At 33.7% G+C, this 15,056-nt stretch overlaps 1 protein-coding gene across 1 annotated transcript; it reads right to left on the bottom strand.

Annotated features, from left to right (window-relative positions):
* Positions 1-14,247: 14,247 nt before the first annotated feature.
* On the bottom strand, positions 14,248-14,850 carry LOC109813045 (uncharacterized). The gene has a single exon (XM_020377155.1). It carries the CDS (start codon positions 14,848-14,850, stop codon positions 14,248-14,250), a length of 603 nt encoding a protein of 200 aa, XP_020232744.1.
* Between the last annotated feature and the right edge of the window lie 206 nt (positions 14,851-15,056).

Raw genomic sequence — 15,056 nt, 5'->3', positions numbered from 1 at the left:
ATTGAGAAAGCAAAGTATCCCAAGCATCAATGAAGAAAGACCCAATCCACAATCCACAATGTTATTATAAGTCTTATCCATGTTAATTTTATGAACAATATTTTTTTTCAGCATCTCGAGCTACCATGAGCTACTGACTCAAGGTTTATTATTCCAAACCTAACCTAGTCTAAGATCAACAAGGCCTAATTGTCTCAACTAAAGCTTGATTAAGAATGCTAATAGCCCGAAAAGGTCCATGGCAAACCCCAATAACATTAACGATAGCTTTCCATGTCAACATGAGGATAATTGTAAAGATCATGTTGTCATGCCAAAATACAATGGCCTTATCATGAAGAAGTTAATTACTTTAAGCATGTTTGGGTATGCGTTTAAAAAAATGTAACCATAATTTTCCACTTTTAAAACAAAATTTGAGAAATGGGGAAGGTCTTGCTTTAAGTTGAACGGACGTTTATAGGTTTTTAACACCAAATCAAGCACAAGTTTTATCTTATCAGGAGAGACCCATAAAAGTCAACAAGGTTACATACTTAGGAGCATTCCGATTAGAACTAGCCAACTTAGAACTAGCTAGGAGTTTCATGGGAAGAACATGAAGACTTCTTTAGGCCACACCAAAACAACATCTAATCATGTATTAGTATAATTATTTTAAAACACAATTTTAGCAATAATCACTTTAAAATTCATATTTAAGTTGTTTTTAAATTATCTATAATATAATATTTTATATTTATAATATATTGAAATTTTACTCAAAATATTATTAAATTCCACTATAAATTTTTACACATCATCAAAATAATTCCTATTAAATAATTATTGTTATTTTTGTAATAAATACCTTTGAAATACTAATTAATAAGATTGGTGAATATAATTGGAAATCTTTGAAGGTGTTTTTAGATAAACAATTTTAATAAATAAATGTTTATCAATGTTTATATATAAGTTGTTCTAATGATCAAAGAGGAAACAAAGTTAATTTTTTTCATATAAATTAATAGTTACTTTCATAAATTATTATATTTTCAAATAAGTTGAAAAAAAACTTAAATATAAGTTATTCTTACAAGCTCTATAAAATATTTAATGCAAGTATTTATATTATAATTTTGCCTCTTCCAAACACGCCCTTAATGAAACGGGCCTAACTTGCAAATCCAAAAATTTTACGAAAGGCAATCTGGTTAGAGAGAAATGTATAGATTTATTCTTGGGGTTCATCTGCGGGCCTTGCATTCAACTCAAATTGATTGGGCCTAATTATATCCTCTTATAAGTTTCCCACTGTATTTTTATTTAAGCTCCTCGACCCAAAAAAAGAAAAGATAAGCTCTTATTTTTCAGTAATACGAAGATAAAAGAAAAATAAAATAAGAAAGAATTAAATATATTTTTAATCTCTCAAATTTAAGATAAATTTATTTTTAGTCTTTTAAAATTAAAATTAATTTTTTTATCGTTATAATTTCAAAAAAAATTCATAATTATATTCAAATTTTGTTAAAAAACTTATTAAATATTGTTGTATAAAATCTATCCACTAGTATCTTTATTAGTGAAATTATCATATTAAACCTAATTAATAGTGTATAATTGTCTCAATCTGTCATTTTCAAATATATTATTGTGACCTAAGAGATTAAAATAAGATTTTTAAAAATTATAAGAACTAAAACAACAATTTTAAATTTGAAGGATCAAAAATAAATTTATCATAAATTTGAGGAACTAAAATCATATTTAAGCCTATAAAAAAAATAACAATCATCTCATATGATGATCAAGTATTTATAAATATACAAATAAGTATAAAATTATACAAGGTAATATTAATTTAATTAGTAAAAAATATTTTTATTACAATTTCATAAAAAAAATTAAATTGTTTATAACTATTTCAATTTTTCACTTTTCAAAATAATTAAATTAGAAATGAGACATGGGGTCGACTTGATATTTCTAGGTTCAATTTTTGTCTATATTAAAATAATGTTTGATCAACAAAAATCACGTTCTGTAAACATATATTAATCCTTGATTGTTAACTTTATGATACTGCATGAACAATATTGATTATAAAAAATATTACATCGAGCATTACCATATTATAAGAAAGATATGATAAAATATTGACTTGAGTGAGTTGAATGTATATGTAAATCAGAAGAAAAATAATACAATTCTTAGTAAGAAGAACAGACCAATAAAAGAGTAAGGAAATTTGTTAATGACTTAAAGGCAAAAGAAAACCGAAAAAAAAACATAAGAAAAATATTCAATGATTTATCTATAAATATATTTTATAATGGAACAATATTAATGATTTAATTACCTAACCAATTTGATCGTCGTTATATAATTGTAAAACTAACATTTATTTTTCACCATTGTTTTCAACTGCATGAGACATTATTACCCTTTTAGTTATCAAATTTGAATCCAAGTATGAAAGATATTTCATATCGATTATGAAAGATATTTGATTTGAGGAAAGAAGAATGAAGTTAAAATCAAACAGTACGTGGGCAGCATGAGCTAGCGCCACCAGCAAATGTCACAAACATTAAAATCGTCTAGTTGTTGGTTTAAAAAAGAAAACCCTCAGTTTCAGACGAAAAGTGAACATAGAAGACAGATATAAGCATAGTAGGGACTTGTTGCATGTGACTGTGACAATTATATATAATATTGACGCTGAAACGTCAAGGTTCATTGACCCTATATTTTATAGCAATGCATGCATTTCTTTCCCTAGGCCACTTCATTTGCATTTCAAAACTCTATTAAAATAATGTTACCATGTTTTAAAATATTTTCCCCAGATCAGAACCATTTTCATATCTATTACCTCTGTCTTTCTCGCTCTTGAAGAAACAAAACTAAAAGCTTGCTGCCAACTTATGGAAGTACACAAACAACATTTCTATTCCTTAACTGTGATTAGAGATGTCGGATCAGTGCTTATAATATTTTACGTTGTTTATATTGAGTTTAGAAAATAATCGGACCAATATTGAAATGAGACATTGATTTAGTTGTCGGGGCACGCTTTTAGGATTAGGTAAAATAATTTTAAAAATAATGGAATCTGACCCAGTTGAGTATGAGACAGGCTGGGTAGGGGTCTCTGTGCCCCCTTCAAGCGTCTCTAATGCTTCATAACAAAACATTTGAACCACATTAAATTAGGACAACAAAAAAGAATACCCTCTTCATTTTAAATTATATATCATTGCTTAAGGTAATGTATGAATCTTAAAACAACTATTTATTACATTACTAATTACTAGAATATAATAAAAGAAATAGTGTTAACAGAAAGTCAGAAACTAGCTAGCTTATAAGTTTTAAAGTTAAAAAAGTTTATAAGCTACTCCCTGGATCCATTTCAAAATAACTAAAATTTAAGATTTTTACATAAATTAAAGACACCAATAAATATATTATTTTTGGTACAATTTTATTATGATAGTCTTATATATATATATATATATATATATATATATATATATATATATATACATTGTTTTTAATTGTAGTGATTACATCGTTTATGAAGGGATAAATTAATTATAAAAAAGTTAATTAATATCAAATTCTGAGTAAAGATATAATTTATTTTGGAATATTTTTCAAATGTTAAAACTTTGATCATTATCAAACAAAATAAATAATTTGACAAAGTAAATTAATTTGTTTAGTATGAAAATTTATATTATGAACTTATAATTTATTTCTAGAAACCAATTTGAAACAATTTATAATTATAAATTCTTAGATGTTTTTCTTTTCTATTCTAGTTAATTTACTTAAAAAAAACTTATTCTTTTTAATTTAAAAAAAAAAATTGTCTATGTATTATTCTTCCATACTCATTATCAATAACCTAATAAATATGACATTTTATGTTAATCAACTAAATTAATCTAATCTTTTTAAACACTTTCAATTGAACTAATTAACTTATAATTAAGCCTTTGACTTTACAATTTAGAACTTATAACTTATAAGCGTTTATAAGTTTTAACTCACCTTATAAAATAATTTTATCAAACAAACTATATAAATTACTTCAATTAACTTATTAAAATAAGTTAAAAATTTATAAAATAAACTCTTATAATAATTAACATATTTATTTTGATTAAACTAGCTAATAGTTAATCAAAAGAACTTATAAGCTATGGTGTGGATAAAAAAGTGGGAAAATAATTTGAAATGAAGAAAAATACGTGTGATCGAGTGTTGGTACGAGAGATCGAGTTGTGAAGTTTGGAGCGAGTGTTTTGTTGTTGTGTTATTGTCTGGAGCTCCATTAAACACTGGCAAATGTTGTTTGTGTTAGGAAAATGACTCAAAAGTTGTTGCCGGAGAAGGGCCACCATTGGGGTCATTGGTTGTGGCCAGGGAACACCATATGCAAGTTTGCAATTAGCGTTATTGAACTGAACAACTCAAAAAGTGACACACTACCGAGTGACTTCTTGTCTTGCACCTGTCCTATGTGTTCCTTCTTTGGGGCATGTCCTCGTAAGGTGACTCAATCACAATGTTCTTTTCAACTTATTTATTATTATTTCCATCGCAGAGGACAAACATTCCGAATAAATTTGCTAAATCAAAATTACAATAGCTACGCTTCAATATACTCAAAAACAAAATTATCACTAGAGAGTTCTGAATTCTAATCTTACTTCTTTAGAGAATCAATTATTGGTACAAGAAAAATGTCATCTAAGATGGTGTTTATTTAAAGGTATAGACTATAAGTATTAATATAATTTTAATATATTTACGGTATAGGTTTTTTTTGTCACCATGATAATGGTGCACAGTATTTGTCGATCACTACTTGAACTCAATTTTACTTGACTTATCAAAATTCTGTTTTATTTGGACTAACACGTGTGTTTGTTTCGATTTGCTTTAATTTTAAATATGAGAAGTAAAAAACCAAATATCAAACCACAGATACAATTTTTTTTAATTAACAATTATTTAGTTTTTAATTTTCTTATCTGTTTTTTTAGTTTAAACTGTTTAGGATATTTTTTGAAGACTCCTTAAAATAAGGGGTATAGATGGGTTCCAATTTTATGATAAAAGTGGAAACAAAAATACTGTTTGGATAAGATTAAAACTTACATCAAAATATGAGATTACTCTAGGGATTCTGAAGCTCTAACATGGTAAGGTAGGACATCATATGTCAATAGCACAGGTCACAATTTATGTTCGTAATCTCTCGCTGTCACCCAGGGTTCTTAAAGAGTTAAATTATTGTCTAAAATGTTGGGACCAATGTTATCATACTTGATCCGATAGTGACTTATTAAGATATTGAATTAGTGAATTAGAAGTTGAATTATTGAGTCACTAATTAACTCGTATGACTATTTATATTAAAAATTATAAATAATTTACAACATGTAAAATTTATGCTTCAAAAAAGATATTACAAACAAGTAACAATATATTATAAAATTTTCATGAATAAAGATATTAAAATTTTTAATATTATAGACACTTATCAAATTAAAATCAAAATAACTGAGCAATATAATAAATAAAATTAAAATAAAAATCCATGCACAAACAAGTAGAAACAAAATAATCATTACTCGATCCAACCAACAAGCAATAAACAAAATAAATAAATAAATATATGTATATATATATATAGTTAATGATTTACACACTAGAGTAAGGTCACATTATCATGCGATGAGTAGATGACTAATTCGCTATTGTACAATAAGAACAAATGACGAACAATGATAAAAGTTGAAGGTTATGTCATTGTACGGTGAAGAGATGATGAACCCACCATACTGATAAGGTCACATTGTTGCTGTCAGAGTACACGACTGAGAGAGGAGAGACAACAAGTGTTGTGTAGTGCGATCAAAATCGTGCAACAAAGGCAAGCGACAAACAAAGGAGGCGAACAATAAAGGAGAGCCACGAATGTCGTATTTTTAAAATAAAATAAAAAATAAAATGCATTGACCTAATCAGGTCAATCATACCCAAGTCATTACTTTTAGGTTAAACTTGTCGAGTCAAATTAGATTACATCAAAATAAAAAATATTTCGATTCATTAGTCAATTCTAACTAATTAAATAACTAATTCTTAAGTCAATCAGTTAGATCGATTGATCCAAGTCAAATATGATAATACGATTTGACACCATTAAATCTAAGTCAAATATGATAATATGACTTGACATAACTAAATTCAAAGAGATTATAAAGATATCATTAATTAATTAGATATACAAAATAGACATGGAAACATGTGGAGCCTTTTTTTTTATATGGTTGATTAGTTATTTATGGCGAACAACTCGGAATGATATTCCCCCAGCTAGAATATTCTATTATATTCATTTCTATCCATATAGGAGCTGTATATTTGTTTCTGTCTGATGTTCCCTACCAAAAATTAATAGCAACAATAGGAGTAGCTACATATATGAATTTCACTATAAATAATTATCTTTCAAGGTTAGAGATTTTCTATTGGCTTGTACTTATTTTGTACCTTTTCTGCCCCTGTATATTAGCATTTCCTTCTTTGACGACGAAAAAAAGTGTGCATTTTTTAATAGTTTTTTTTTTTTTTAATAACAACCGAGTTTAAATTACAATCGGTTATTAAATGTGGACACTTTTTTGGTAGGAATTGGAACCCTCGTGGCAAACTAGCCTCTTTGGCTAATGGCTATACTTAATTTCCGATGATAAAAGGAAACAGTATGTATTTTTCACTTCTTTTTCAGATAATTTCGCAAATGTGAATTTTCAGTCCCCAATATTTCTTTTTATAGCAAATGTCATCATTTATTTTTTTAAAATTAAATAATATTTTTCTATCTTTGACATGTTATTTAAAATTAAATAAAAAATACTAAAAAAGTATTTATGAGTGATACTACATACAATTAGTTAATTATGTAGAAAAATAGTAGTATTAAAAATAATTTTTTCTAATAGATTATAAAATTTAACTGAAACAAAAAAGAAAAATAATATATATATATATATATACTAAAAAGTAATGTTATTCTTTATATGAAAGCTAACATAAGATTCATGACTAAGTAATAATTGTCTAGTAGTGTCACTTACAAACATGTTAGTATTTTTTTTTATATTAATTTTACTAATATGTTAATGATGAACCAACATTTCTTATTTAAAAAAAAAAAATAGGAGACTAAATTTGTAATAAAAAACTTTAAAGACTAAAATTACACACTTGCAAAATTGTGAGAGCAAGAGTAGATTGAAGTCTTAACTTTTTGGGGGAGTAAAGTGGTGGTCATGTTTCTTTTAAGCACCAATTTTGGTATTCATCCTAAAAAGAATTACTCCACTAAAGTTTGGTTTGGGGGAGAAGGAATTGAATGGAATGAGAGGTGTAATGACCCGCCATGATTCCTACACTTAATGAAATCATCTAACTAGTAACGAAAATTACTACTATTATCCATGGTCATACATTCACAGTTACCTAAATATGTATTATATAAACATGCATAAATGTGTGCTAGTAACTATACAAATATAAACAACATATATGAACAACAATAATATATATGATCAACTATATACAAATATAAATAGTAATCTAGTAATGTCAAATGTACAACCTAGTTGTAGATCAAGCAAAACCTATACATAGCTACCATAACATCAAAACACAACCAAAAAGCTACCATTTGCCCGATGTTCCCCACTGCATACCTCTACAAACATATCCATACTCTGCTCCCCAATATGATCATTACAATCCAACTACATGGAAACAAACAAGGGTAAGTTAGAGTTTAAAAGAATACAAGTATAGGAAATGAGCATCTATACTATAATCAACATGTTTGAAAACTTCAACAACCAAGTAATCAAATATTCACCACAACCAAATCACACAACAACATACTCATCCAATGCATTTGAACAAACAACAACTCACACCACATCATATGCATACTTAACAACTAATGCATCGTCACACATTCACCTACAGATATTTCTTAATATACCTGAGCAGTCTAAGTGGTTCGATCCTATTAAATCAACCTGATTATTTTTCATGCCCAATGCGCCCGCTAGATTCTTAGCTAAATTGGGATATCAACCCCTGTCCTCTGATTTCTCGAGTGTCACCACTTATATTAAGAAATTATGGGTCCACCATTAAGACTAGTATAGTTGGGTATAGGTGTACCACAACCTTGACATACATTACCAAGTCACTTATGAATGCTCACTAACTATCCTTGAGTTACCACACAACCTTTCCATTAATTAGTTAAGAGTTGTAGCCCTCGACCTCATACTTGACTCCAATATTAACTAAAATCCCAGAGGACTCAATAAAATTCATTCCAAGAGATAACACCTACTTAAAGAGGGTTTTCAACCATTGGCCTCCTAAAGCACCACGACAAGATTCCCTATATGGGATCTTCAACTTTCAAAACAAAACACTCTCATCTAGTCCTAAGTCAGTCAACATGCTTTAATGTTTATAACATTCTTAACATCACACCTCAATACACATCATCAATATGCATTATCCCAAATCAATGAATATAAATATCAAAGCATACTAATCAAGTAACGCATACCAATGCTTATTCAACACTCCAACCATACAACTATAGCATACTAATCATATGTAGCATATCAATGCTCATCACATTTTTCAACTATACATGCATCTACATATATCATTTCAAATCAATACACAGAATAATCATCTTCATATAACATACAACGCGCAATAGAATCAATTATCTTAATCATGTTCACCATCTAAATCACCAAACATCACTTTTATGTAAGGCAACTCATGTTCGATGCAACATGTCTCATGCTCAACACCATCAAGCTAGGGGACCCTCTACCTCTCCCATGCCCAACGCCATATAACCTGCGACTGGCATGGAAATGGTGGAGGCTCATAGGACCTTGCACCTAGTGTGGTGAAATTCCACACCTAGCCTTAAGCCAACCCGAGGCTTTTCTCTCTCTTCATGATTGATGCCACTTCTTTGGCGCTCGACGCTAATCTAGACAAAGACAATCCTTCTATCTCATGCTTGGCGCCATTCAACACATGTTTGGCATCACTTTAACCCAAGACTAATCTCCCTCCTCATGTCCAACGCCACAAACCCTATGCTCGACATGAGTAAGAATAGAAGGTCATTGTTGAAGGCACGCTTGACATCATGAAGGTGCACCAAGCGCAACATTAGATTTATGCAAATGCAAATCACGAATTGGCACTCCAAGACCTAAAAATTAGCCAAACTAGGCATGCAATACACTAAAACACATATATGCAACATCTACAACTCAAATCCAAATCCCAATTCAACATGAAAGCAAGTACAAATCAAAATCACAAAGTTTCCTATCTTGAAACCAAACACACACAATTTCACCATCTTTTGCCAAAATCATGCAATTCCTAACACACCATCACAACCAAACAACAACAATTGCATAGATATAGGATATAGCTCAACCATTCAATCATGAATTCATTTATAGTTCCCCTTACCTCTAAATATCAAGATTTGTGAGAGAAGAGGAACAAAAGAATGAGCTTCCAAGCATTAAGCACCCAACTCCACACACAATTTTGATTCTCAGCCTAGCTTTGAATCCCCCAACCACGAATCTCATGCACCAAACAGATCTAAAAGAAGAAAGAAAGAAGAAAACTTCAAGATCCATATCATATGTCTCTAGAACTCTCTCTATAAGATTTTGAAAAATGTAAACTTATGAGACTCAATTCTTATTAGAAGTCGTATATATTTTTTCCCTTCTGAGTCAACTAAACCTTTAGTCAAAGACCCTCAAACTAACCAAACTCTTATGAGTTCCTTAATTCTCAGAATTATTCAACACATCTCAAGCACCCAGTAAACAATTATTACAAAACAAAACTAATGATTTTTTGAAAAAGGGTTTGATGAAAATATGTAGTAAATAAAGTTTAAATTATAATTGCTTGATAAAATAAAATTAGGTGAAAAATAAATAAAAAACAATATTTTAAAATAATATTTTATATAATTAAATTTCGTGTAAAAATATATAATTTGAACACTTATCATTTTACCTCTTGTCTTTGTTTTTGACGAATAATATTTAGCATGCATTTTTACAATGATCACATGATCGACTATATCAACCGAATAGTTGAGTATGTGGCTTTGTTACACTTCTAACCTACTGCATAATAGATTATGTTTATATCATAATCAATTATAATGATCTTCTGTACACAAATAACATATTACGATAATAGATTAGGATCGTACCCTAATTGATTATAGTGACACATAAGTGCATTCAATAAAGATATTTTGTTATCAAAATTTTAAGCATAGTAATTCTGCTCGAATTCGCGTAATTTTAAAGGTGATAAATTTGACATGGAAACCAAATATCAATATGCCTGATTTCCCCTAACTTCATTTTACCAATAACAAATGTTTTTTTTTTCTTTCAAAAGAGAATCATACCTTTTCTCTCTCATTCCTCTTCACTCTACACTAATTTCAGCTCCAAACACAATGTAACAAATATCTTTTAAATATTAATTTATAAGAAATATTAAATTTCTCTTATTAAATATTCTTAATTATTTAAAGAATATTTTAAATGTCTTCTATATTTATTAAAAGAAAAAGAGTTCTAATTTCTAATTCAATATAAATGATTTAATTTTTAATGAAGACTTGTCCCTTTCGTTTTCTTATTTGAGTATATGATGAAGTGCATTGGTCAAAACAAGATACATCATTTTACTTAATTAATCATTTGAAAAAAATTTGTATCCAATAATTAATATATACATATATATATATATATATATATATATAATATGAGGGATTCACTTACTTCAAGAGGAAGTTTTGATAAACTTACTTCACTTACTAACTCATGTTTTTTTTTTGGTAAAGAGTGAAAACTAAAAAGTAGACAACTCAAGACATTGAGTCTCTCCCTAATGGTAACAGGATAAAGTCTGGAGGACTCCTCCAAAATACATTGGAACCTATGTTCCTTACACCCCAATTAGCAAGCGTATGAGCTACTGAATTTATCTCTCGAGGAATATGACTTACATGAACTTCCCAGTCCCTAGTTAGCATGCGCTTTATACGACGAATAACATCATAGTGCTTATGCAGGTAATCCCTATCCGTTGACCGATCTTGAAACAGCGTAACAGCGCCCAGGCAATCACAATCACAACTCACTTTCCGAAACCCACCATCCCAACAAAACGCTAGGCCATCCTCCAAGGCCAACAGCTCGGCACGTAACGCATCACCATGTAAAACACCACGCGAGAAACCCCCCGCCACATTCCTGCCGAATCTCGAATAACTCCACCCATCCCCATAGCAGACGTCCCACTCACCCAACTCCCGTCCGTGTTTAGTTTGACCCACGGATGCTCCGGAGGCCTCCATATGGCATGCTCTGCCCATAGACGTCGCTTAGCGTTATACACACTATTCTCCACCGTAGATAGTGTCATCTTCCGACGGACCGCCGAAATCGTCCAAAGCTCGTCGTTAAATAGCATGTTATTCCTAAACCGCCAAACCCACCACAGGGTGATGGATAGCTTGATCGCCTCGTTATGCAAAATAATCCTCTTCAGCCACTGAAAGCAATCCATTCCAGAGAAAAACCACCCCGCACTGATCCCGCCAGCCATCAGCACCTCTCGCGAATAAGGACAATCCCGAAGTGCATGTAAAATGGTTTCTTGAGGGCAAGAGCAACGCGAGCAAGCCCCAAATTCGGCCAACCTCCTATCAGCCCGAACCTGATTCGTTGGAAGGGCTGAGTGAAGGCATTGCCACAGAAAGAACTTAACCTTCTCGGGGATCCTTAACTTCCAGGTCTTCTTCCAAACTTCATCCCCTTCAGTTGACAGCACCGTGGTCAGAAAATGATACCCAGATGCCGCTGTATAGCAACCTGAGTTATCGCCTCTCCAAGCAAAGTGATCCAGCCCCAAAAGGGAATTGCCGAAGCTCAACCGTTGGACCGAGTTTATCAGCTCCGCCGAGAGAACAGTATACAAGGCAGTGAAATTCCATTCTCCTCTAACCCAGCAGTCTGCGACCGTTTTGTTGGTGTCCGCAATATGAACGAAAGGAACTCTCCCGCACCAAAGTCCAGTACCTGACCAGTCCGTGTACCAAAGGGAAGAGGCCCCCGACCCTAGTTGAGGCTCGAATCCCTCACGAAGAGAAGGAAGGGCCTTAATAAGACTAGACCAGGTTGGAGAAACACCCCTCCTGTGTTGAGCGCACAATATAGAGTCCCCATGTAGATAACGATCGCTGAGGATTTGAACCCAAGGCTTCTGAGGAGCGGTAAGCATATCCCAAACTAACTTCCCAAGAAGTGATACATTCGCCCTTCGCGCCTCCTTAACTCCAAGGCCACCCAACTCTTGTGGTTGCGTAACAACATCCCAGCTCACTGGAGACCAGAACCGGGTGTTGTCAGATTTTGCCCAGAGCATACGACGATAAGCCTGATCAATTTTATTACACACTGCTTGAGGAAGCCACAATGTTTGCATGCTATAAACTGGAATAGAGGAGACGATAGACTTCACCAGACACAACTTACCTGCCTTATTGAGAAGCTTGGACTTCCAAGCCGCAAGTCGATTCTGGATTTTGTCCAGCACATCATAAAAATCTGCGCACCTCGGCTGACCATGCGTCATGGGAACCCCCAGATACTTCCCAATCCGAGCCGTGTGGCCAATCCCAAGCAAGCCCTCTAATGTATTTATCCTCCTCAGTGAAACCCTTTTAGAGCTCACAAACATAGACTTAGTCAAATTGACGCTCAAGCCTGATGAGCACGAAAACTCCTCCAAGGTTGACGCCACCAACTGAGCTTGGTCATTTGAAGCTTGACAAAACAGTAAAATATCATCAGCAAAGAACAGGTGTGATAGCGGTAAACCCCCAGGAGATAGCTGAATCGGTTTCCAATGACCCTCCTGGAGCAACTCAGAGATCCCAAGGGCTAGGCGCTCCATGCAAAAAACAAACAGATACGGAGATAATGGGTCTCTCTGCCGAAGGCCACGAGACGGAACAAAGGGCGGTAGGGAACTGCCATTCCAAAGGAGTGAGATGGACGAATTCTTCAACCCCCACATGATAAGTTGAATTGTGATTCTTGGAAAACCAAACTGCACCAGCGTAGACTCCAAAAAGTCCCACCTGACCCTGTCATACGCCTTTTCAAGGTCAATTCTTAAGGCCAAGGATCCCACACCAGAACCTTCCTTCTGTACGAAGTGGAAGGCCTCTTGAGCAACAATACTATGATCCCGAGTCCCCCTCCCAGGGATAAAGCTACCCTGGAAAGGACCAATGACGTCCTGCAGGAAGGGTCTAAGACGAGCCACAAGCACTTTAGAAATAACCTTCCAGGAAACGTTACATAAGCTGATAGGACGAAACTCTTTGAGACTCACCGGATGATCCACCTTCGGAATTAACACCATTTGTGTCTCCAAGAGTGATAAGTCCGAGTACCCCAACCGAAAGGCATCCTTCACTGTACGCCATAGTTCACCACCCACAATGGGCCAGTACTGCTTAAAGAAGAACGATTGAAACCCATCCGGCCCTGGTGCCTTGAAAGACTTCATGCTCATCACCGCCCGGCGAACCTCCTCCTTCGTGACTGGGGCCGTTAAGGCAGATAGGGCTGCACCACCCAGGCCAGGTGGAGCCCCCGCATGCATGTCTAGAGGCCCGTGGTCGTTATTGATCGAGAAAAGCTCCTTATAGAATCCGATTGCCTCTGTTTTCATTACCACCAGATCCATGTGCCAAGACCCATCTGGAAGCAACAACCCCTGTATCTTATTCCTCCTTCTTCGTGCGAGAGTTTGAGCATGGAAGAAAGACGTATTTCGGTCCCCAAACCTCACCCACTTCTCTCTAGATTTTTGAAACCATAGATACTCCTCCTGAAGACAAGTTTCGTCCAGCTCCGCTTGTATAGCCTTTTCTAAGCGTGACAAGCTCTCCGATTCCCCTAACTCGAGTTGTAGCTGAACCCCTTTGAGACGTCGTTGCAGAGTCTTTTTTCTCATAATAATATTCCCAAACACTTCGTTATTAAACTTGATGGCATCTACACGAACAGCTTATAACCCATTGGCAAGGGTCGGCGTGCTACGGCACCACGCCTCCCTAACAATTTGCTCAAAATCCCTATGAGTGGCCCAAGCAGCTTGAAACCGAAATGGTCGATCTTGAGACTTTTCTCGTGAGCCTTCACGCCGCAATAATAGAGGGTAATGATCAGAGTAGACCCTGCACAGATTCTCAACATATGCTTCCGGAAACATTGCTTGCCACGCAACGTTACACACTGCACGGTCTAACCGCTTTGCCAACACAACCCCACGTTGGTTTCGGTACCACGTAAAGCGGAGACCCTTAGCCCCCATGTCAAGAAGATTACACTCATTCAAAACCTCCAGAAACTGTGATGCCCGTGCCATCGAGAAACGACCACCCCTACACTCCGTTGACAGCAAGATTTCGTTAAAGTCTCCAAGCACTAACCATGGCAGCGTAACCCGGCCCCCCAACTCCCAAAGATGAGCCCAAACCTGCTGTCTGAGATCCATCTGAGGATTAGCATAGACGACGGTACACACCCAATTTTTGCTTCCTTCCGCAACCGTAAACGAGATGGCCTGAGGGTGAGAGGCAAATTCGGATAAAATAGCAACGCAAGACATTGCCATCAAAATCCAAATACCCCCGGAATGCCCCGTAGCCTCAATACTATAACACAATTTATAGTCCAGCTTCTTCCAAAAAGATTCCACTGAAGAAAATTGGCAATGGGTTTCCAAAATAATAAAAATAGATTAAATTTGCTATAACACAATACTATAACACAATTTACTAACTCATGTTTTACATCAAATTTCAATGATCTAAC

Source organism: Cajanus cajan, chromosome 7, assembly GCF_000230855.2.
Source record: "Cajanus cajan strain Asha chromosome 7, NIPB_CcT2T_4, whole genome shotgun sequence".
Classification (NCBI taxonomy): Eukaryota; Viridiplantae; Streptophyta; class Magnoliopsida; order Fabales; family Fabaceae; genus Cajanus; species Cajanus cajan.
Note: the sequence above shows the minus strand (reverse complement) of the source record. Positions and strands in the feature narration are given on the sequence as shown.

Excerpts from the sequence above, each read along its gene's own strand:
- LOC109813045 (XM_020377155.1), bottom strand. The coding sequence starts at position 14,850 with ATGTCTTGCGTTGCTATTTTATCCGAATTTGCCTCTCACCCTCAGGCC.